Here is a 25,915-nt window from a genome sequence, read left to right as displayed (position 1 = left end):
AACCCACATCAGCAGCTTCTCCGTATTTTCATGCCGTTTAGATATTGCTGCTTCAGTATGGTGCAGGCTAACAGTGATTCGCTCAAATTGCTTCATCAAGTCGGCTACAAAATCAGTCTTGTTTTTGAAGATTTATTTCTTTAATTCAATGAATATCCTTCACTTTTTCTTCCCGGCACTGTCTTTTTCACTCACTTTTAGAGGTGGGGGAAATAATACATTTTTAGATGCATCGCAATCGGACATGAACAAATATAGAATCGATTAGTAAACGTCAATAATCGCTAATCTATTTATTTATTGTAAATAAAGTAATGCAGGCAGTTGTAAAACTTGGCTGACTGCAGTGAGCCACCTCGCCAGCTCCTTTAGTATCGGGCACTTATGGTCCAGTTTTGCACACATTTTCATTAATTTACTAAATGTTGGAATTAATTTACTGTTTCATATTCCAAATGAAAATGTTCTTTTAAAGTTGCAAGTGCTAGACACTTATTTAGTGAAACCAAAAGAAATGTAAAACAGCATCAATATACATAAAATAAAGATGCATCAATAATCGATTTTTAATCGAATCATAGCTCTTGAATTGTAATCGTAATCGAATCGTGAGGTGCCCAAAGATTCCCACCTCTACTTACTTTCTTCCTTCCCAAAGTTATGTCAATCTCCAGGTACGTAAAAGCGAATGCTAGCGAGTAAGAGCAGATATTTTGGGCAGATCTGACAAGGTTCACTGTAACATCTGCTATACCAACTCATGGTGTGGATGCTGCCTGCAACTTAAAGCATAACAATTAGCCGAGAGACAGCTCTTAACCCAAAACACTCTTAAGTTGGGGCACTCTGAAGTTGAGGTACTAGTGTAATCATGTATAATTAAATAAGGACTGTATTATTACTTTATGGTAAAGTTTAATTTGAGGAAGTGGGGACAAGACAATGCGGGTTTGCATTGTATTTATTAGATATGCAATCAGATCAATTTGCAGGACACCCTGCTTAATAGAAACCGTATATTTCATTGTGCTTTTATACATTTTATTTATTGGGAACGCAAATGGCAGCGATTCGGTGGAATGGGAAATCAAGATAAAAATGTCAACAGAGATCCAGTAGACCTCAGTCAGTGACTTCACTATTAAAGTGGGTGACATTGTTATCACCAGGAAAGATGAGGTCAACTACCTAGGTTCCATTCTAGAGGCTAATCTTTCTGTGATAAAATGGCAACCAAGGTAATCAAATAGGTCAACCAACAAACAAGATTTCTCTACAGAATCTCCTCTCTGGTCAACAAAAGCACCATGAAGATTCTAGTGGGAACTCTCGTTCAACCCTTTTTCGATTACGCATGCACCTCCTGGTACCCTAGCACCTCCAAATCCCTCAAATCTAAACTCCAAACATCCCAGAAGAAGCTAGTCAGGTTACTTCTAGACCTCCACCCCAGATCACACCTCACTCCCACCCACTTCTCCAAAGTAGGCTGGCTCAGGGTGGAGGACAGAGTAAAACAACTTGCACTGAGCCTAGTCTATAAAATCCGCTACACCTCCCTGATACCGAAGTACATGTCAAACTACTTCCTTAACGTAAATGACTGCCATAACCACAACACCAGGGGGAGCTCCACTAACCAAGTTAAACCCAGATTCAGATATAAAAAAGGTCTTAACTCATTCTCCTTCTATGCCACATCAATGTGGAATGCGCTCCCAACAGGTGTAAAAGTAAGTGCATCTCTATCCTCCTTCAAAACCGCAATAAAAGAACACCTCCAGGCAGCTACAACCCTAGCCTAACCACCTCCTTTCCACATCCCACCTCCCCGGATTGTAAATAATCAAAAGTAAATAATCAAATGTATTTCTAATATTTATACTTCTTCTTATGCTTTCTGAACTCACTATGTTCTCTGCTCGCTGTACATATCCTACCAAGTCAGACCTACACTGTTACAATGTCCATTTCTCAGATTATATAATTGTTGATGACTGAAGTGCAACCCTAGCCTAACCCCCCCTCCACATCCCACTCCCCGGATTGTAAATAATGTAAATAATTCAATGTATATACTCTGATGATTAACTTGTGTGATGACTGTATTATGCTGATAGTATATATTTGTACCATTAATTGATTAACGTAGACCACGACTTAAACAAGTTGAAAAACTTATTCGGGTGTTACCATTTAGTGGTCAATTGTATGGAATATTTACTGCACTGTGCAATCTACTAATAAAAGTCTCAATCAATCAATCAATCAGCCTAGTTGCAGATTTAATTCATTATTTTATGGTAATTGAAAATAAAAGTCTGCAATGAGGTGGCGACCTGTCAAGTGTGTACCCTGCCTTCTGCTCAAGTGCAGCTGGGATACGCTCCAGCACCCCCCGCCACTCCGAGAGGGACAAGCGGTAGAAAACGGATGGGTAGATGGATGAAAATAAAAGTGGTTTGATGGCGCTATCGGCAGGGCCAAAAATAATGTGGCAGCTATGAATCCTACAAGTCTTTTCACTCAATATTTACCAGCAGGAAGATGCTTTAACAAGATGTGACGTCGTGTAACTGCAACACGATTTGTTAGTACAGTACAGTACTGTATACATTATGCCTGTCATTTTTTCTTAGTGTTTAACACTGGTTTTTAAATGCGTTATTTGTGAAGCAGATTATAGATTAAAAAATATAAAAAATTGACTTTTTAAGGCTGCGTTTATTATTTGTCTTTTAGCAGCAATCTACTGTATTTAAAATATCTTACAAAAGAGTGTCCTATTTCAGCATTTGTATCATATGATCTCCAAGAACAAGACTATAGAAAGAAACTGGTGTATATTGTAGAGTAGTCAGTGAATTGCATGTCAGTATAAATGTACTGTCGTCTGAGAGCTCTCACAAAATGTTCATTGTACTAATTTGATGTTTTTTTTTATTTGAAACCAAAGAAAACAATAATGACAAATTAGATGGCAGCATTTTATATATAGTAAGTGTTGATTTACTGTAAGCTTTAGGTGTTAAACATGTCGAGAAAAATCTCATCTTCCTGCACACTTGACACTTTGGCTGTGGCTCACAAATAGACACACTTTCCTCCTGCTGATCTTCCAATCTGTTGTGTGCGCATCTACAAGTGTGTGTGTGTGTGTGTGTGTGTGTGTGTGTGTGTGTGTGTGTGTGTGTGTGTGTGTGTGTGTGTGTGTGTGTGTGTGTGTGTGTGTGTGTGTGTGTGTATGTGTGTGTGTGGCTTTGTGTGTGGGTGTGCGTGTGTGTTAACATCATTAATATCACCCACATGGGTCCCACGGCCACCCCACTGATGGCGATTAAACATTCATGATCATGTTTATTAATGACCAGGCAGCATGAGGCTTCTACCGGCTGTTACACACACACACACACACACACACACACACACACACACACACACACACACACACACACACACACACACACACACACACACACACACACACACACAGACACACACACACACACGCACACACGCTAATACACTTTTGACTTTTAAACCGAGCCATCTCCCCTCTTCGTCACCCCAGTTTAATCTCATAAACCAACAAAGCTGATGCAGACATTTTTCTCCCTTTTTTGTCCACATTGTGCTTACAAAATAACACACGTGTATACTCTGAACTCACACACACTCCCTACCTACAAATCTGTCTTCTTCTTTTATGCGCAGACACATTTAATAAATATGTCTTGAGCTATGTTGTGTGTTAGATCTTTTACCCCTCTTTCTACATTTACTATTTCATCATACAGTCTTCCACAGATTTGGTTTTTGCTCTCATTCCAGGTTATGTGCCGAAATATCTTGTCATTGTTTCTTATTCCAATTACATGAGACTGTGGATATTTCCTGTTAAATAGAAACACACTTCCTGTTTCCTTTCCACTCTGAACTCTCCCAAAGGGGGAGGGAAGGGAAGGACCTCGCTGAGAACATCTGTGTGGGGTGGTCCCAGTGCACTTTGACATGCACTATTGACAGCAGAAGTGTGTGTGTGTGTGTTCTTGCATTTCTACCCTTCTTGAGACATCAACAAGGAACACATACTTGCCAACCCTCCCGAATATTCCGGGAGACTCCCGAATTTCAGTGCCTCACCCGAAAATCTCCCAAATTTCTCCCGATTTCCAGCCGGACTTAAGGCACACCCCCTCCAGGTCCGTGCGGACCTGAGTGAGGACAGCCTGTCGTCATGTCCGCTTGGCCAACCACAGAACACTATGTTCTGTGGTTGGCCACAGAACATAGTGGAGACTAGCTCCTGTGACATATGTCACAGGAGCTAGTATTCCTCACAATTCCCCGTTGTTTACAATGGAGCGAGAGATTCATTGTAAACAATGAATCTCTCGATTGTACAAGCGAGAGATTGTATAATCTCTCGCTTGTACAATCTCTCTTACAAGCGAGAGATTGTAAATGAATCTCTCGCTTCATTGTAAATGAAGCGAGAGATTCATTGTTTACAATGAATCTCTCGCTCCATTGTAAACAACGGGGAATTGTGAGGAATACTAGCTCCTGTGACGTCACGCTACTTCCGGTACAGGCAAGGCTTTTTTTTATCAGCGAGCAAAAGTTGCGAACTTTATCGTCAATTTTCTCTACTAAATCCTTTCCGCAAAAATATGGCAATATCGCGAAATGATCAAGTATGACACAAAGAATGGATCTGCTATTCCCGTTTAAATTTAAAAAAATCATTTCAGTAGGCCTTTAATCCATTCCATAAATTTGCCGTTTGCAAAGAAAAAGCCACAGATTTTCACCTTTGTATAAATCTCAGGTTTCCAAAGCTTGGGAAAAAAGTAGTGACTTATATTCCAAAAAATACGGTAAATGGGCAAGAACAATAAAAAAAACTAATGTTATTTAGACATCATATCTTTAGGGAAAAAGCTTTGCTACAATATAAACTTTAAGTAGTTGAAAAGTTTCAGAAATATGGCTGTAAATCTGTCATGATGATGGCGTTCAAAGCGCTGCTAAATGAGCAATTATCTCTATGGGCTTTTGAATGGACGCGGCCACGACGGTGCCAAACTGTGCTAAAATTATTACAAAGGTCTAGGGCTGGGCAATACGGCCTTTTATTAATATCTCGATATTTTTAGGCCATGTCCTGATACACGATATATATCTCGATATTTTGCCTTAGCCTTGAATGAACACTTGATGCATATAATCACACCAGTATGATGATTCTATGTGTCTACATTAAAACATTCTTGTTCATACTGCATTAATATATGCTCATTTCAAACTTTCATGCAGAGAGGGAAATCACAACTAAGTCAATTTACCAAAACTGTATTTATTAAACAGTTATTAAGCAGTGGCACAAAAATTCATGTAATTTCCGAAACAGAAAGTGCAAGATTTTCAGAGACATTTTAAAACAAGCTATTAGTGCACTTTTGTGCATGATGTCTCTAAGATGACATATCAAAACAACACTAAATTAAAGTGCACTTTTTGTACAGAACGCAACTACAATAGTTTAAAACAAATAAAGTGCACTTTTGTGCATGATGTCACACAATATATTTCAATAACTGTCAAATAAAAATGAGCTGCATAATAGGAAATCAAATAGTGTGTGTCCTTCGCTATGTGGTAGGTTCCTGCGGACGTTATCTCCTTCTGTTGTTGACTATTTGTTTCATACGGTGTTGATGTGGAAATGGTTGTTTGGGCATTTTGTTGGTATGGCACCGAACGGAGATGTTGACATGCAGAGTTTCAAGCACTCTTCATTCTCTAGCGGGTGACTTTTCAAATTATGCTACACATTAGCAGTAATGCTACTTTTTGTAGCAACGCTTTTGCCGCATACTTGTTCACCATCTACCCGCTTGAAGCCAAACCACCGCCAGACGATAGACTCCCTGCTGTTTTTCTTGGGAATTAATTCTTCCTTAATTTGTTACCAGATTCGCACCTTCTTTCTCTCATATTACCACTCGCACCACAGCTAACGTTACCCATGCTGCTACCTCTCTGCTCCGCGAGGGCGTATGACGTTGCACGCGCAACAGTATGTGACGTATGTAAGAAGGTGCGCTTGTTTTTTGTTTCTGTGAGAGGGAGAGACAAGAAAGACTTAGAAGAGCCTCTAGTCTTAAAGCCCACAGCTAAAAGCAACTGTGTGACAGCGTATACTCGAATATCACGATTTAGTAATTTTCTATATCGCACAGAGACAAACCCGCGATATATCGAGTATATTCGATATATCGCCCAGCCCTACAAAGGGCATGAATACGATTTAGCAGATACAAAGTTTAATGTTATCCATGAGGTAATTGAGTCCATCAAAGTTTAACAAGCAAACACCTGCAGAGCACGAGGACCACGTTGATGATCGGCAACTTAAGTGACCAACGCCATAATCATGTGGCCCTAAACAACCTCATAGTGTTTATGCCAGGGGCCGACCCTGAAAATACATATGAATGACGAATGAGCACACATCTAATAGACAAAGGACTGTAGTGGAGTCCATAAACAGCAGATGCCTTCTTGTATAAAATACACAAAAGTCTTTAGTTCATCTTCTGTCAAGCACATGAAAACTTAGTGCAGACTAAATTTGAATTTCCAACTCAAAAGCACGGGGGACATAACACAACCTAAACTGTTGTAGAACTCCTTTCAGCTTGTGGAGATCAGCTTTCCATTAACAGCTTCTGGTCATTAATTGTCTTTTTGTGTCAAACCTAGGGATGATGTTCGAAACCGGTTCTCCCAATTGTTCAATAAGAAAAGAACCGATTCCATGGATTCGATTCCCTTTTTGAGAACCGCTTCCCGTTATCGAAGCCACTATACCGTATTTTCGCAACCATAGGGCGCACCGTATTAAAAGGCTACAGGTGCTATTTCTGTATTTAACGCATAAATAAGGCGCAGCGTATTTTTGGGCGCAGGCATGGTTAAACATACGCTAGCTTAAAACATATGCTAACATGCATGGACGCTGTTTTAAAAAGGCAGCAGAAGCAAAGCTGAGTTTGGTTGTACTTTATTGAAGTATTTATCAATGTACTCACATTAGGTTTTGATCCACAAATCCATCAAAGTCCTCATCTTCTGTGTCTGAAATGAACAGCTGGGCAAGTTCTCCATCAAACACGGCAGATTCCCTCTCGTCATTTTCAAAGTCAGTCTCGTTGTCCATTAGCATAGCAAGCTAGCACAACAGTAAAAGCCGACTTCTCTTGCCCCGTTGTGCGTATCGATTCGCTACCGCGCTGGTCCCCTTCTTCTCCAGTGTGCTTCACCGGGATGTCGAAAGTGAGCGGCACCTCGTCCATGTTGGTGATGTGTTTGTCGGCAATTTTTCTTATTTCCAAAGCGCATAGCAGCACTATATGCTCACTGGGGGCGTGCTTTTGGCGTACTCTCTCACCTGAAACCTTCACCCTATAACGGCCGCATGCTGTCCTCAGTCACGTCCGCTTTTCCTCCATATAAACAGCGTGCCGGCCCAGTCATATAACATCTATGGCTTTTGGAACTCAGTGCACACTAGAGATGCGCAGATAGGCAATTATTTCATCCGCAACCGCATCACAAAAGTCGTCGTCCACCCGAACCAAAATTTTATCAAAACCACACCCGCCCGCCACCCGCCCGCCACCCGCCCGTTGTTATATATCTAATATAGACGATGCAAGGCAATAGTGAGGTTAGAAAGCTTTTGCCTGTTAAAGAAAGGAGACTGATCCAATGCAGCAGAGACATTCAATGCGTGCCACGCATTAATATCTCTTGCCCACGCATTAGTGGCTAAGAGATATTAATGCGTGATAATATTATTTATCATTATTATAATATTATTGTCATTTCCATTAAGAAAGTGTTGACTATTGTTGCCAATGCCTTTAGATCAGGAGTGCGTTCCTCACACTTTGTGTGCGCAGTTGCAGCAAGCAGAACGATACTTTTAAGAAGTTAAAAAAATGTTTTAGAAAGACTAGGCCTAAATTTTCGTTTGGTAAAAAAAATGTTCTGAATTTATTTAAATGAATATTAACTTGTTAACGTTATAATGCTCAAATAGGGACGAGGGCGGGGTGCACAGTGAAACAGTGAACAATTTTGCGACAAAGATGAACCTTTATTGATTGATCTGCAGCCATTTGATTGATTGATTGATTGAGACTTTTATTAGTAGGTTGCACAGTGAAGTACATATTCCGTACAATTGACCACTAAATGGTAACACCCGAATAAGTTTTTCAACTTGTTTAAGTCGGGGTCCACTTAAATTGATTCATGATACAGATATATACTATCATATATACTATCATCATAATACAGTCATCACACAAGATAATCACATTGAATTATTTAAATTATTTATAATCAGGGGTGTGGAGGGAAGGGGGGGGGGAGGGGGATATGGACATCAAGTAGTGGACATAGAGAGAGAGAGAGAGAGAGAGAGAGAGATCAGAAGGCACAAGAAAAAGTATCTGCATTTGATTGTTTACATTTGATTATTAGCAATCCGGGGAGGGTGTTAGTTTAGGGTTGTAGCTGCCTGGAGGTGAACTTTTATTGCGGTTTTGAAGGAGGATAGAGATGCCCTTTCTTTTATACCTGTTGGGAGCGCATTCCACTTTGATGTGGCATAGAAAGAGAATGAGTTAAGACCTTTGTTAGTTCGGAATCTGGGTTTAACGTGGTTAGTGGAGCACCCCCTGGTGTTGTGGTTATGGCGGTCATTTACGTTAAGGAAGTAGTTTGACATGTACTTCGGTATCAGGGAGGTGTAGCGGATTTTATAGACTAGGCTCAGTGCAAGTTGTTTAACTCTGTCCTCCACCTTGAGCCAGCCCACTTTAGAGAAGTGGGTAGGAGTGAGGTGGGATCTGGGGTGGAGGTCTAGAAGTAACCTGACTAGCTTGTTCTGAGATGTTTGGAGTTTAGATTTGAGGGTTTTGGAGGTGCTAGGGTACCAGGAGGTGCATGCGTAATCGAAAAAGGGTTGAACGAGAGTTCCCGCCAGAATCCTCAAGGTGCTTTTGTTGACCAGAGAGGAAATTCTGTAGAGAAATCTCGTTCGTTGGTTAACCTTTTTGATTACCTTGGTTGCCATTCTATCACAGGAAAGGTTAGCCTCTAGAATGGAACCTAGGTAGGTGACCTCATCTTTCCTGGTGATAACACTGTCACCTACTTTTATGGTGAAGTCATTGACTCTCTTAAGTTTGATGTGGGACCCAAACAGGATGGATTCTGTTTTACCCAAGTGGATGGATAGCTTGTTGTCAGCGAGCCAGGTGCAAGTTCTACAGAGCTCAGCACTGAGGATTTTCTCCACCTGTGACTTGTGACAAAATATCAGACAATCTCCATTGTCAACGACAGGCAGGAAAATAAAGATAAACACATAGCCTACAGTATGTTGTAGGCATAGGCATAGGCTCATACGTTTTTAAGTTGAAATAAAAAAAAATAAAAAAATGTGCCTCATAAGCCTTAGGCTGTCAATGACGCGCACAAACTTAAATTATACAATAACATATGTATGTCATCCCTATTTAAACAAAAATAAATTAAATAAATAATAATAATAAATTACCTGCAACTTATTGGCCAAGGCAAATAGCTGAAGGGGGGAAATCAAACTCATCAGACTGTGTTGTGTTGTGCTGCAGTGCCTGATGAATAATTGACTGTTTCAAAGAGTGCTGCTCATTTTTCGTATGTGGGTAACAACATTTAACTATGTATATATATTTCCGAATTGGTTCAACCGCCACCCGCCCGAATCTATTTAAAATCTATTTTTTTCGTCATGTCACGCGCCCGACCCGCGGTTTATCCGCGGACTCCGCAGTCGTGTCCGCAAACCGCGCATCTCTAGTGCACACACAACAACCTATCTGGATTTGATAAGAGATTCGATAAGGAATCGGTTAGATAAGAGGATTCGATAATGGGCTCGAACTCGATAATTTCTTAACGAACATCATCCCTAGTCAAGTCTGACCTACCAGACAGACTTTCTCTTAGACTGCTAGACTGCATTGTTGGCAGGTCAGGTGATTATTTATCGGTAAAGGTGGAGTGTTTACAATTAGAAAAGTGAAATGAGCAGATTTATATTTTTAACAAGGGTGTGTAATTTGAAGTGCCCCCTCAACAGAGGTGTGAAAGCGTTGCTCCGTGGGGAGTGAGGAGGTAATGCGTATGGAATATTAGCACCTTGGGTGAAAAGGGTCACACACTGATAATTGTGCAATAAACTACAGCCTAGGCTCTTACTTGTGTGATTGTAGCGATTTTTATTTAAAACATCGGATTCTCAAACTTTCCTCTCTAAGTTGTGTACGTGTTGTCTGCCACGTTATTCAATTAAACTCGAGGGGAGCACAACCTAAATCACATTACACTTGAGTGGCTGATTGCATTTGGTTCAAGCTTTTAGAGGTTTCTTCACTGAGCTTGATGTTTGCTTCACAGAGAAGTTCTCTCAGAGATTTGTACCTCCTAACCACGAGAAGCCAAGAATAAATGTTCAAAACAACATTTCCAGTAAATAGAAATCTTGACATACTAAAGGGATAATAAAGAAGCAGCTGCTCATATGAATTATCTGAACGACTTAGCTAAATTCCAGAAGAGCTTCCAGTCCTTCACACGACAGATGCTCATGTTTAACTGAGATGGTATGAGTGGGTACACTTGTGATATCTCGTCCAACAAAACAAAGATTTGCCGTGTGTAAATACTCATACCGATGGATCGTTTTAAAAGGGCGGCTGACAAAATACAGCACTCTGCAAAAATCCACCGTAGGTTGTTTTCTCACGCTAGGATTCTGTTGAGGCAAATGTAAAGCAATTACGACAGATGATGCAACACGACAAGCAAATCATTTTTTAGCATATAAATATATCGATGCATCTGTCGTCATCTATAACAGGTATATTTATTTTAACGCTGGTCACTTTTGTGTTGAACAATGGTCAGTCACAATCACAGGCGCGACAATTGCTGTGTTAAATTGAGTACATTTTGGGATGTATAGAACTTGTCAATCAATCATCCATCCATCCATTTTCTACCGCTTATTCCCTTCGGGGTCGCGGGGGGTGCTGGAGCCTATCTCAGCTACAATCGGGCGGAAGGCGGGGTACACCCTGGACAAGTCGCCACCTCATCGCAGGGCTGTCAATCAATCAATCATCGATCAAAGTTTATTTATATAGCCCTTAAAGGCCTACTGAAACCCACTACTACCGACCACGCAGTCTGATAGTTTATATATCAATGATGAAATCTTAACATTGCAACACATGCCAATACGGCCGGGTTAACTTATAAAGTGCAATTTTAAATTTCCCGCCACACTTCCGGTTAAAAATGTCTAGATATGATGACGTTTGCGCGTGACGTAAATGGTTGATACGGAAGTATTGGTACCCCATTGAATACAATACAAAAAAGCTCTGTTTTCATTTCAAAATTCCACAGTATTCTGGACATCTGTGTTGGTGAATCTTTTGCAATTTGTTTAATGAACAATGGAGACTGCAAAGAAGGAAGTTGTAGGTGGGATCGGTGTATTAGCGGCGGACTACAGCAACACAGCCAGGAGGACAGAGATGGATAGCAGACGCGCTAGCCGCCGAACTCACCTTAACTTCCTCCGTCTCGCCGACCGCATCTGTGATCGGGTGAAGTCCTTCGTCGCACCGTCGATCTAGTTAATAATGTAAGAGTCCAGTCCATAGTGGGGCCAGCAGGGGATCATCTTGAGTGGAGACAAGTCAGCAGCGCAGAGACGTCCCCAACTGATGCACAGAGGAGTGGTCCACCCCGGGTCCCCACTTTGAACAGCTAGTGCCTCATCTGTGGTCACCTGTGTTGTGTATTGAGCTGTATGTTTTGTCTGCATGGTTACACCCAGTGACCACCAGGGGGAGTGCCAGGTGGGTTCATATATGTTGGGTTGAACTTCCGTTCGGTGTGTGGCAATAAAGCTGTCTAACGTCTACACCAGCTCCCGACTCGGCTCTCGTGATTACATAGATAAGGTGAAATAGGAGGATGACTGTTAGTGTTACATACTAACAGTCAGTATACAATAATTGGCGACGAGCACGGATGCGCCTGCCGACGGATTAAGAGGCGGGTGGCGGCGAATCCGCGGAGTTCATCGACGGCTAGCGTTAGCTTAGCTTTGTTAGCATTAGCTCCGCATAGCAGCGGGGGTACGACTCACGTCGGGACGACCTGCGAGCATGGCGGGCATCCTGGGACAGATGGACGCCTTTGATGAGTCGACGGAGCAGTGGTCGACATACGTGGAGAGGTTTGAGCACTTCGTGGCAGCAAATGGACTGAATGAGGGGAGGAAGCTGCCGGTGTTTTTCAGCGTGATGGGACCGGCGACGTACGGTCTACTGCGCAGCCTCATCGCCCCAGAGAAGCCGGGCACGAAAACGTATGATGAGGTAGTGACATTGTTGCAAGCACATTTCTCCCCAAAGCCCATAGTGATAGCGGAGAGATATAGATTTCATAAGAGAGATCAGGGGGAGGGGGAAACTATTACACAGTATGTAACAGATCTAAAAAAATTATCAGAGCACTGTGAATTTGGAGCTTACCTGCAGGATGCACTAAGAGACAGGTTAGTGTGTGGGTTGAACAGTGAGTCGATTAAAAAGAGGCTGTTAACAGAGAAGGATTTAACATACCAAAGAGCAGTTGAACTAGCAGTTTCAATAGAAACAGTGGCACGTGAATCTCAACAGCTCAGTAGCTCACAGAAGGTGAACGCTGTCTCTCTCTCCTTGCCACCGGGCCGTAAATGCACTCGTTGTGGTAGAGTAAATCACAAAATGGAGGAATGTTTTTACAAGGACCAGTCCTGCCACAATTGTGGAAAAAGGGGGCACATAGCTCGTATGTGCAGGGAGGATAAAGGGGGACCGAAGACAACACATTTTTTTGTGGGTAAAAAGGGACAGAAAATGAAAGGAAAATTCAAAAAGAGGGCCGATCAGGTAGAGGCGGAGACTAAGCCCAGCGACCCAGAGACAACAGATTCAGATGGGGTGGGAGGCTTACATGTAGTGGAGGTAGAAAAAAGCGTTAAACATGATAGCGCTGCGTCAGCGATTATCTGGGTTAGACCCAAAGTGGAGGGACAAACTATAGAAATGGAGTTAGACACAGGTGCGGCAGTGTCGATCATTTCAGAAAAACTATACAATGCTAAATTTAGCCAGTTACGCCTCCGTACCACCAACCTACTGTTGAGATCGTATACAGGGCAGGTTATGACACCCTTGGGGGTAATAAAAGTAGACGTGCGTCTCAACAAACAACGGGCACGTCTCCCCCTGTATGTGGTTAAGGGTGACGCTCTCTCTCTTTTTGGACGAGAATGGTTGCGAAAAGTAAAGTTAGATTGGACAATGATTAAAACTATTCGAGCTACACATCCCATACAGGAAGACCGCACAATGGCGACAGTACTAGACAGCCATGCCAGGGTGTTCCAAGAAGGTCTAGGTACACTAAAGGGCTTTGAGGTGGCGTTAACCCTCAAGCCGGTGCATCAACCGAAGTTCTTCCAAGCACGGGCGGTGCCGTATGCACTTCGGCCGAAGGTGGAGGAGGAATTAGAGCGTTTGGAACAGGGGGGCGTACTGTCTCCAGTACAGTTTAGTGAATGGGCTACTCCAATTGTACCCATTTTAAAAAAAAATGGGAAAGTACGTATATGCGGAGATTTTAAAGTGACCTTGAATCCCGCGCTTTGTGCTGAACACTACCCCATTCCGAGGATAGAAGATCTTTTCGCATCGCTAGCAGGGGGGCAGCGTTTCAGCAAATTAGATCTGGCGAACGCATATTTACAGGTGCCGGTTCAGGAAAGCTCCCGTAAATATCTGACCATTACCACGCAGAAGGGAATGTTTTGCTATAACCGTCTTCCCTTCGGGATCACCTCTGCGCCGTCAATCTTTCAGCGAGTCATGGACCAAGTGTTGCAGGGCCTCCCCAACGTCCATTGTTTCCTGGACGACATTTTGGTGACTGGGGAGAACGATGCAGATCACCTAAAAAACTTAGATGCAGTGTTGGGCCGATTGGGAAAATTCGGTTTGCGAGTACAGAAGGAGAAATGTGAATTCTTCAAGAGTTCATTAGAATATTTGGGGCATGTCATTGATAAAAAAGGGCTACATAAGTCCCCAGAGAAGCTTAAGGCCATAGCGGAGGCCCCAGCCCCCATTAATGTGAGTCAGCTCCGTTCTTTTTTGGGCCTGATAAACTATTATGGGCGTTTTGTTAAAAACATGGCAACCATGCTCAGCCCGTTACATGAGCTGTTGCACACCGGAGTGGCATGGAAGTGGTCACCAGAGTGCGAGAAAGCCTTTAAGGCAGCAAAAGACCATTTGCAATCAGAACAGGTGCTAACGCATCATGACCCCAGGTTGCCCCTGCGGATAGCGTGTGACGCGTCGCCGTATGGGGTGGGCGCGGTACTTTCGCACGTGATGCCCGGTGGTGAGGAGAGACCCATAGCCTTTGCCTCTAGGACACTGAGCAAGGCAGAGCAAAATTATGCTCAGATTGAAAGGGAGGCGCTGGGAATTATTTTTGGGGTACGTAAATTCCACGCCTATTTGTACGGGTGCCATTTTACACTACTCACAGATCACAGACCGCTGACAAGTATATTGAGTCCCAGTAAGGCGACGCCACCTATGGCGGCCGCACGACTGCAGCGGTGGGCGTTAGTGTTAGCGGCACACAACTACACAATCCAATACAGGAAAGCAGCAGATCATGGGAATGCAGATGGTCTCTCACGGTTGCCACTGCAGGTAGCGCATGGGGAAAAGCCAGACGCAGTAGATAGGGTGACAGTACATCACCTTGAGACACTCCCAGTGGACAGTGAAGATATTAGGAAGGGAACTAAATATGACCCAGTGCTCTCTAGGGTAGTAGATATGGTAGTTTCAGGCCAGTTTGTTGGAACAGTTGGGCAGAATGACGCGTTGGCACCCTTCTACATGCGACGAGACGAACTGACGGTGATCCAGGGGTGTTTGCTATGGGGCAGTAGAGTGGTGGTGCCTCCAGCGTTGAGACCGCAGCTTCTGAAGGAACTACATGCCGGGCACCCAGGCATGGTCAAGATGAAGGCCATTGCACGGAGCCATGTCTGGTGGCCGGGGTTAGACGCCCAGATTGAACAGCAGGCCAGGACATGCTCTACGTGTCAACGGAACCAAAAGAACCCGGCGCTCTCCCCACTACACACCTGGCCGTGGCCGGGATCTCCATGGCAACGGATCCATGTGGACTTTGTGGGGCCGTTCGAAGGACACATGTTCTTGGTGGTGGTAGATGCGTACTCTAAGTGGCCGGAAGTACAGGTGATGAAAACGACGGAGAAGACTGTACAGGCCCTGAGGAGTATGTTTGCCCGCAACGGAGTACCAGAGACACTGGTTAGTGACAATGGGCCACAATTCACAGCGGCAGAGTTCGGGGCATTTCTCCGGGCAAACGGAGTGAAGCACAAAAGGTCAGCGCCGTTTCACCCCGCCACGAACGGTCAAGCAGAGCGTTTTGTGCAGACGCTGAAGCGTTCATTGAAAGCGTCTAGGGGAACATTTACGCTGCAACATCGAGTGGAGGCATTTTTACTCAGCTACAGGAATGCGCCTCACATGACGACGAGTGAGTCTCCGGCTATGCTCTTCCTGCGCCGTCGGCTCCGCTCTCGCTTGGACCTTGTGAAGCCGAACGTGTCGGCTACGGTGGAGCTGGCGCAGGAGGGCCAACGAGAACGCAGAGATCTGGTGGCTAAGGACAGACGGTTTGCAGTGGGGGAGGCCGTGCTGGTGCGTGATTATCGACGGGGGGAGGAGAAGTGGATGCCTGGACTGGTGGCATCACAAGAGGGACCGGTATCCTTCTCCGTGGATGTGGGGGCAGGCGCACTCTGGAGACGTCACACAGAGCAGATGAGAGCCGGTGACCGTGCGCTTTTGGTTCCCACTGGTCCAGAGCAACCAGCTGTGCCGAGTGAACTGACAATTGGGGCCCAGCCGGTTGCTCCCCCCCTTCTCCGGCAAGAGGGGATGCTCTGGGAACCGGGACAGTCGCCCCCAAGCCAGGAGGGTCACCCAGACGGAGAGCGGATGTTGGCGCGCCAGGCCGGAGGTATCCACTCCGGGTTACCAGAGCTCCAGACCGCCTTAATCTCTGAACTGGGGGCGTGGGTTGTTAGAGAGTCATGTCACGTTTTGGGGCAGAATAATCCCCGTTGACTGACTCCGAGGTTCGGGGGTAGTCTACCCCCCGGCCTCAGTAAGCATGTATGTGTTTAAGTTTGAGTTCCCTATTTACAATAGCCCCCTAAGTGGGTATTTCAATGTATTTTATGGTTACACCGCCGATTCGCACAAAGCATCATTTTGCACTTAACACACGTTCTAAGTGCTTATGGCCTAGTCTGTTTTTATAGGCTGGGGTTAATAGGGGTGGTTTTAGGTGGGTGCGAATCTGAATAAGTGGGGAGGGATGTTGTGTATTGAACTGTATGTTTTGTCTGCATGGTTACACCCAGTGACCACCAGGGGGAGTGCCAGGTGGGTTCATATATGTTGGGTTGAACTTCCGTTCGGTGTGTGGCAATAAAGCTGTCTAACGTCTACACCAGCTCCCGACTCGGCTCTCGTGATTACATAGATAAGGTGAAATAGGAGGATGACTGTTAGTGTTACATACTAACAGTCAGTATACAATAACCTGATAATCTCTACATGCAGGAAAGGGGGGCAGAGCAGAAAAGAAAAGAGACGGCAGATGAACTGGTATAAAAAGGGGTCTATTTAAAGGTATAAAAATGAGTTTTCAGATGGGACTTAAATGCTTCTACTGGGGTCGCATCTATAACTGTTACCGGTAGGGCATTCCAGAGTACTGGAGCCTGAGTAGAAAAAAATCTAAAGCCCGCAGACTTTTTTGGGACTCTGGGAATCACTAATAAGCCAGAGTTCTTAGAAAGCAGATTTGTTGTCGGGACATATGGTACAATACAATCAGCAAGATAGGATGGAGCTACACCGCTTAGTATTTTATAAGTAAGTAGTAAAACCTTAAAGTCACATCTTAAGTGCAGAGGAAGCCAGTGCAGGTGAGCCAGTATAGGCGTAATATGATCAAACTTTCTTGTTCTTGTCAAAAGTCTTGCAGCCGCATTTTGTACCGACTGTAATCTTTTAATGCTAGACATAGGGAGACACGAAAATAATACGTTGCAGTAATCAAGACGAGACGTAACGAATGCATGAATAATGATCCCAGCGTCGCTAGTGGACAGAATGGGACGAATGATCGCGATATTACGGAGATGAAAGAAGGCCGTTTTAGTAACACTCTTAATGTGTGACTCAAATGAGAGAGTTGGGTCGAAGATAACACCCAGATTATTTACCTGTATGGAGCTTTCAGCATTAATGGTGCCTTCACAGATGTGTAAGTTACCCAATGACTTGGGCACTAATACACCCCCATACCATCACAGATGCTGGTTTTTGAACTTTCCACCTATAGCAGTCCGGATAGTTCTTTTCCTCTTTGGTCTGGAGGACATGACGTCCACAGTTTCCAAAAGCAATTTGAAATGTGGACTCGTCAGACCACAGAACACTTTTCCACTTTGCATCAGTCTATCGTAGATGAACTCGGGCCCAGCGAAGCCGGCGGCGTTTCTGGGTGTTGTTGATAAATGGCTTTCGCTTTGCATAGTAGAGTTTTACCTTGCACTTACAGATGTAGCAACAAACTGTAGTTACTGACAGTGGTTTTCTGAAGTGTTCCTGAGCCCATGTGGTGATATCCTTTCCACACTGCTTTTTGATGCAGTACCGCCTGAGGGATCCAAAGGTCACAGGCATTCAATGTTGGTTTTCGGCCTTGCCGCTTACGTGCAAAAATGTCTCCAGATTCTCTGAACCTTTTGAAGATATTAAGGACTGTAGATGGTGAAATCCCTAAATTCCTTGCAATAGCTCGTTGAGAAATCCATCCATCCATCCATTTTCTACCGCATGTCCCTTTTGGGGTCGCGGTGGGTCGCCGGAGCCTATCTCAGCTGCACGCATTTGTTGACAAAGTGGTGACCCTCGCAACATCTTTGTTTGTGAATGACTGAGCATTTCATGGAAGCTGTTTTTATACCCAATCGTGGCACTCACCTGTTCCCAATTAACCTGTTCTCCTGAGGGATGTTCCAAATAAGTGTTTGATTAGCATTCCTCAACTTTCTCAGTCTTTTTTGCTACTTGTGCCAGCTTTTTTTAAACATGTTGCAGGCATCAAATTCCAAATGAGCTAATATTTGCAAAAAGTAACAAAGTTTACCAGTTCGAACATTAAGTATCTTGTCGTTGCAGTCTATTCAAATGAATATAGATTGAAAAGGATTTAAAAAACATTTTATCCTGTTTTTATTTACGATTTACACAACGTGCCAACTTCACTGGTTTTGAGTTTTGTAAATAAACATCTTTCTGATTGGAATATATCTGTGGCTTATAGCCCAGTGCGGCTATGTAAAAAATATTTGTTGGGTGCGGCTTAAATACCGGTGCGCTCTATAGCTCTGAAAGTACGGTATAACATTTTTTGACTGACTTGAGCCATTTAATACTGAACATTTTAATTAAAATAACTTAATAAATAATTATAAATTCCAACTGATCAGCAAGTCTTAACCTACAAATGAAATTAATGAAACAATTTGTGCTGATTTTTTTTTATAAATGAAAATGAGGAAGTCATGATTAATGACTACAATCATCATGTTTTGTTGTGCACAGCGTGTAGAAGCGGGGTTTGAAGAATGATACTGCATGAATGTCATGATCCGCTTATCTGGAGGAGGACCCCAATGCAAAGCAGAACAAATTAATAAGAATAATAACAAAAAGAGCACTCAAAAAATGAGTGAGAAAAAAATAACTAAGGATTCACACTTAAAGTGTGAGAAACGAAAAGGAACGCAGAAGCTGTAGAGAATACTAACTTAACACTACAAACGCAACGCCAGGACGAATCCACAGGGAATGAGAAGCGTAAGTGGAGCCAAAGCAGAAGAGATGTACATGACTGGAAGGGTGAAACATAAGGTAATCTACCGGCGCCGAGTGAAGGCACTGAAAGAAATTAGTATCAGGTGTGCGCGCAGGTGGCCACGCCCCGTGACCCAGAAACCAGGCACAGCGACAAAAATAAGATAGGCGGCAGCAGAGCTGCCAGATCATGACAATGATATTGATAAAGCATGGACCCCTACCCACCCCGCGGCATCGCACCACGCCACTCTTGCTGGTGGAATCTTTTAAACACTGTATGGAAAAAAGTTTTAGGACACCTGAAGTTGGATGTTGCTGGTATTTTTTTCCCAGAAGTCAATGTAGGCGATAGGGTCAGGTTTAAAAAGACTTCCTTAAACTGTTCTCACAAAGTACAACGTCAAATGTCTTGGTTTGCAGACAAACTTTAGATTGGACCAGCCCTAAGGAATCTCGCCCCAACCCTCTACTGAATAACTTATAGACCATTAAGTGTCTTAATTCTCTTCCACATGTATAAATTGAAAGTGAAGCTAAATCAGTTGCTGAGAGTGCTCAGTCTTAACACACTACTGTGAGAGGTTGTCGGGTCACACATTGTCGTCATTGATTTCTCATTAGTTAGGACCTTGAGAGGCTGCCTGTGATTTCACTTGTGTCACAACGGTCAAGTTCGATTAAAAGTCTTTGTAGGTTTTTTTCCCCCCCTAGACCTTATCTTTTTTCCGCCCTTCCTTCACCTCGCCTGTGTATACGGACTTCCTTTGTCTTTTGCTGTGTTTAGACACAAGAGAAGAAAATAGTTGTCGCAGGGTGTGACTGATTGTAATCACACACACCCCCACTATCACAACTCTTGCCAAACAAATATCATCAACCCACGCCCCCGTCCCACTAGCCCCAAGAAACCCTATCATCATTAAAAATCCACCGTTTCCAACAGGATCATACTGTACAATAGGACCATGTGATACGGTGAGAAAACCACTGAGCATACCCACCCAACTCTCACACACAATTACCACCCTATTACAGTGTTCATAGAAGCAGAACAAAGTGGTGACAGTCCAAATGGCTCGACCGAGGGCGGTAAAAGAACTCATCTTACAAAGACAGGGAAGGAAGGTTGAGTCAACGGCAGGGTGCTAACGGGGATGAGGAGTGCATGCGTGAACATGTTATACACAGTAGGAAAGGGGTTCACATGGCCCCATTTGTCGCTGTTTACCTGACACATGAAACATGACGAATTGGGGGTTGCACTATGCACTTGAACCACCAGACGGCAGTAGAGTGTTGAATATCTTAAAGTAATAGTAGAGTGGAAAAACAAGTTGCCTCTATATTGAAGCTATTACCATATATATCTGATGTATGACACCGAAAGACTTACAAAGTTTGCGAGTAAATAGATATGATCAAAATAGTATCAATCTCGCAGTGATTTCCGAGCCATTTTGAGAGATAATGAGCTAGCCAGACAGACACGTCATTGCGTGACGTGAAGGTAGGATCCACAGATCCCTTCATCACCAACAACAATGCAAATTGTGCAGACTTTGTGAGAGCCAACAACGATTACTTTGGGAAAAATTATGACCCAGGAACTTATATTGTTGATCTTGAATATAAGGAGGATGAGCTACAAGTTTTAGAAGCTCTACTAAACAGATACAGCTTTAGTGAAACACTAAGCATCATGTAGCAGTATTGCTAAGTGCTAAAGAAGAAATACAAACTATAATAATAATAATAATACCTTAGAAATACAATAGGGTCCTCCTGTCCCAAAGGGACATGCGGTCCCTAAATATAACAAAATGATCGCTTACTGTACAATGTCTGCTCTCACTGTGATGATGACTGATAGGATGTCCATTTCATCCCGTTTAGATGAAGAATTAATCATGATACACTTGAAGGGTTAACAAGGAAAAGTCTCCCTGCAGACACTGTCTTCTGTTGTGTATTTGTCTTCATCTCCGGGTATAAATAGAATGTCACAGATGAACAACTTCTAAATGTATGGCCAAATCCTCCTATTGTACATATGAGAGGCATGATTTATAATCTAGAATAACTTTGACGAGCTGAGACGCGATGATGCAGGAGCAGCAGGACATCGCAGACAGCTCACAGTAAAGCAGCATAGGGCTACTGAGCTGTGTGTTCACAATCCATCGCTAAAAAAATTGCGTTTATAATAACAATATGAATATTAATATTCAGGTCACGATATGTATAAAGAGTATTGTTGGCGAGTTTTGGATGGTTATTTAGAGGGTTTTGTGGGCGAAATAGAGAGCCCTCATGACTAAATTGTTAGCAGACTTTTTATGTATTTATCTATTTACGACATAGAATGCATGAAAAACAAAGCATATGAGTTTCTGACTTATATAGGGATTGTGAATGATAGACAGCACATCTCTCTCTAATTTTTGTGTATTTCCAGTATGACTGATCTAATAACATGGTCAGAGTGCAGATGTGTTACTGCAGTGACGTCAATCTACGGAAATTAGCGAAGTGGAATATTCAAAATGGCTGACTGAATTTGTGACATTTTGTGATGTTTAGACGGTATTTTCACATACTTTGCGGATTGTAAATATAATTGGATATGGTTTAAAGGATACAATGAAACACAATCAAGCATATAAAGTCAACTTGTTTTTACACTCTACTTGTACTTCAAAACGTGTTTTGTGGCAGTTCAGACTTTGACCATGTAGAGGGAAGCTTTCCATCATTTTCAGCAGGCTGCATTGCAAAATGATTCAATGATCCACCCAGGAATGGGGCCATATGAATCCCTTTCTCACTGTTCAGTGGTACCTCAATTTATGAGTAGCTTAACTTACAAGTAATTAGCTTTTTTCTTATGCTTTAAGTTGCATTACGAGCATTTTTACCGCTGGTTGAAGTAATATTTATAAGGGGTTGTGCATTTGAGCAATAAAGAGATAATACATTGTTACACCTTGCTGTTCTTGCGTCGTCTACACAAGAAACAAACATAAGTTTTGATTAAACAGTTGACGTCAGTTGACAAACCTGCTCTCCAACCATCGGAACTCAGAAAGTTAGTGCGAAGATGAGGAAAAAGACGACCAATCAGAGAAACAAACCATTATAGATATTTCCTAGCTGTTAGCAGCCTACGCCGCAGTGTCAGCGGAATGCAAACCACACACGCCCAAGCATTTATGCATGAAAATATTGATTAGCTGCGGATGCTGTGTTTGCCGTGTTCTATTTGTTCTGTCTAGTCCTGACTCAACAAACTTGACGGTCGAGCATTACCTTTTGTACACAGACATACTTATCGCTTGTTGTCAACTCTGACTTCTGCGGCCCGTCACTCAAATGTATTTTTGTAGAACAAAAACAGCGATTTCCTTGTTCCTATTGTTACACGATGGAGAAGCAGACACCTAGAAATATTATTACATTATTCCATAAAACTACTGTTGTATATTCTATTGTAATGTTTGTCAACTGTTTTGGGGGCGCCAAGCATGGAATAAGTTGACTTCAATTAACTTCAATGGGAGGGGCCGCTATGAGATACGAGTGTTTTGAGCTCAGTTGTGGAACACAATGTGCTCGTAAATTGATTTTTTTTCCTATTTACTATTTTTACATATTCTGTGTTTCCCATACATTCATATTGTAATACATTTTGACTACTTCAAGGAGAGTAGACACTATACCTATTCTCCCTCGCTCATAAACACATAATGGGAGTGTCTGGGAATGTGGCTTGTCACTTGCTCATACGCACCTGGTCTGCCAGAGGATAAGAAGACGCAGCAGGATGGATCAGTGTTGCCAGCGTAGCTATACCAGTCTAGATGTATTTATTTATTTATTTCAAGCCTTTGATGACAAATTTAGTGACTTTTTCTGGTGTTATTGGGGACAACAGACTTATCGGCGATTCTATCTCCTCCTTTTAAAAACACTATGACTTGAGAAAAAAAAAGTACTGTATTTTCTGGACTATAAACCACTACTATTTTTCCCAAGCTTTGAACCCTGTGGCTTATACCAAGGAGCGGCTATCCATCCATCCATCCATCCATCCATCCATCCATCCATCCATTTTCTAAAACTTGTCCCTTTCTGGGTTACGGGGGTGCTGGAGCCTATCCCAGCTGCACTCAGGCAAAAGGCGGAGTACACGCAAGAAAAGTTGCAAAGGAGCAGCTAATCCATGGATTTGTATTCGGTAACGGCTATTGCAATGGAATGGATTAAGCAAAGACATCAAACAACGTACTAAAATGATCCACTTTAAGAAACTGTTCAAACGCCAAGTGTTTACAAAGTACAACGAAGAATAATCCTGATAAACATCTTGAACCTTATTAAAAAAATGAGAAAATCGTATTCATCTCAATAAGGATGAATAAAGACATCTCTGGCCTTGTTCACACTGTGGGTCAATTCCAAATCTTTTGTCCATATCTGACCTGTATCAGATTTTTTCATGTCCATGTGAACAGTGCTATTATGAATTTTTCATATCCGACCGAGGCCTCTTTCGTATGTGCACATAAATCGAATATATATTCCTGCACTCAGATTGTATTCATCCGAACAGAATGTCATCAAAAAGCAATAAGCATCATATTATTCACCAAAATAAATAGTAGACAACGGAGCAGAAAACAGGTGAAAATAATGTTTTAGGAACTCACGTGAAAGTTTCACCACTCCTTTCTCCAACTGCTCGCCCACGCAGACATTCAAGCAGACAAAAGCAAAGTATCTCGTTAAACTGCCAAAGCCAAAATTCTTGTCCTCTTCTCTCTTAATCTTCCATGCGCAATAATTAAGTTCCGAAAATGTTGAGTTTGAGTGCACAAAATCCTTGAAATTGCCACAAATGTGGCAGTACTGAGACTGAAGAGAGCTGAAGTTATTTTTACTTCCGTAAACACTGCAGTGCGTGCGACGTCATGATGTCACGTCCGTATGTGGGTCAAATTGCATTCACATTAGAAATCACTTTTTTTTTTGTAATGTGAATAGCCACTAAAAAGATCAGATTTAACAAAAAAATCTGAATTGGACATCCGACCTTGCAGTGTGATTGTAGCCAATGACTTTTCTGTTTTGTTTGATCGGGCACCGTTTGGAAACAATTAAGGTAGTAAATAAACATTTACAAAATCTTTCTATGTAAATATCTCATTTCACAACAGACCGCTATATATCTGCAGTTTATAGTCCAGGAGAGGCTAATATATTAAAAATATGTTTTTCTTCTAAAATTTAGTCGGTGCGGTTTATAGTCTGGAAAATGCGGTAACTAAAAAAAAATCAACAGGGGAAAGTAAATGTGTGTTTTTGTTTGGGGTTCTTTGCTTGCATTTTGGCTTTTTGTCTCTCCCACAATATTCAGAAAAAATACATGCACAGGCGTCATGGCCAATTATACACTCTAGATTATGATGTCATCACCGACACACACACACTCAAATAAATTATGGACCTGTGGGAATCACTGTTATATTTGATAATAAAGTAATATATTTTTGCTATTAAAACTTTTGGTAACACTTTAGAATGGGGAACATATTCACCATTAATTAGTTGCTTATTAAAGTAACAAAGACTTAATTTAGAGTTATTTGGACACTAGGGGAACATATAAGGGTTAGGGTTACGGTTACTAATAAGCAATAATTCTGAGGTTATTGGGGGAACACTCTTAGTTAATGGCTTACTGGTTGTATAATAAGGCCATGCAGAATAAGGCATTAATAAGTAATTAATAATGACTAATTAACAGCCAATATGTTACTAATTTGCATGTTAATAAGCAACTAATTAATGGTGAATATGTGTTCCCCATACTAAAGTGTTACCAAACATTTTTAACCAATGAACAGTTAAGGTCTTTCGTTTCAGCATGTAATGACGCTTTCTGGTTACGTCATTTGTCAGCATGATCTCTTGACACTGCTGGAGATGCATCAGATGAGAAGACAGTTAAGAAGATATATTTGGCTGCTGTACAATGGCTAGCAGAGATTGGCATGGATGCTCGGCCTCCCACTGGAGCGCCTGTAAAAGTGCTGATATGCATCGGCCCAAAAGCCACATGACACAACACTGAGTTTATAAGGGAAATTGTGACTATTTATTGAGATTTTACAAAAGGGTGGATTTTTTCAAAAGTATGGCTGGTAGAGGGAAAATGAAAGAAATTGCTGCAATGAACACTGTCCATAGAAGCATACTGATTGATTGTCTGCTGAGACCAAACCTGTTTCTTATCAGCTCATCAGCTCATTGGTCCATGTGACAGATTGGCATCTCACTACGGAAGAACCAGCAGGCAGGAAATAAAGCAGACCAACATGCCTAAATAACGCCAATTAACTATATTTTGTAAGGCAATAGAACACAAAAATACCAAAGATAAATTTTATGTCTACATTTAGTGAAATAAGTGTCATATATATTGATATATCATTCACTGTAAATATAATAATGACATGCTAATTCAGTCATTCATCCATTCATTGTCTGCATCAATAAAGAGTCGTAAATAGCGGGTAGAGTAAGAGCCCATTTATATCTACACTAATGCACCTCATCTGGCTAAATGATAACAAATTGTTATTAATGTTTTCAAATATTATGTTAGAATTAGGATAGACAGTACACCTTTATCCCGATTCTCACCAACATTATGTGGCCAGTGTGCCTACTCTCAACAT

At 42.3% G+C, this 25,915-nt stretch overlaps 2 protein-coding genes across 2 annotated transcripts in view; both read left to right on the top strand.

Annotated features, from left to right (window-relative positions):
* The window catches only part of LOC133646103 (rho guanine nucleotide exchange factor TIAM2-like), a 288,867-nt gene that overhangs the window by 25,250 nt on the left and 237,702 nt on the right, over positions 1 to 25,915 (top strand). The window lies entirely within an intron of this gene.
* Positions 12,037 to 16,682, top strand: LOC133646105 (uncharacterized protein K02A2.6-like). The gene has a single exon (XM_062041119.1). The coding sequence runs from the start codon at positions 12,306 to 12,308 to the stop codon at positions 16,365 to 16,367; it is 4,062 nt and encodes a 1,353-aa protein (XP_061897103.1). The 5' UTR covers positions 12,037 to 12,305; the 3' UTR covers positions 16,368 to 16,682.

This window comes from Entelurus aequoreus, linkage group LG03 (assembly GCF_033978785.1).
Source record: "Entelurus aequoreus isolate RoL-2023_Sb linkage group LG03, RoL_Eaeq_v1.1, whole genome shotgun sequence".
Classification (NCBI taxonomy): Eukaryota; Metazoa; Chordata; class Actinopteri; order Syngnathiformes; family Syngnathidae; genus Entelurus; species Entelurus aequoreus.
The sequence above is the reverse complement of the archived record's forward strand: the minus strand, read 5'-3'. Positions and strand labels throughout refer to the sequence as shown.

Bases quoted from the DNA above. Each gene is read 5' to 3' on its own strand.
- LOC133646105 (XM_062041119.1), top strand. From the start codon at position 12,306: ATGGCGGGCATCCTGGGACAGATGGACGCCTTTGATGAGTCGACGGAG.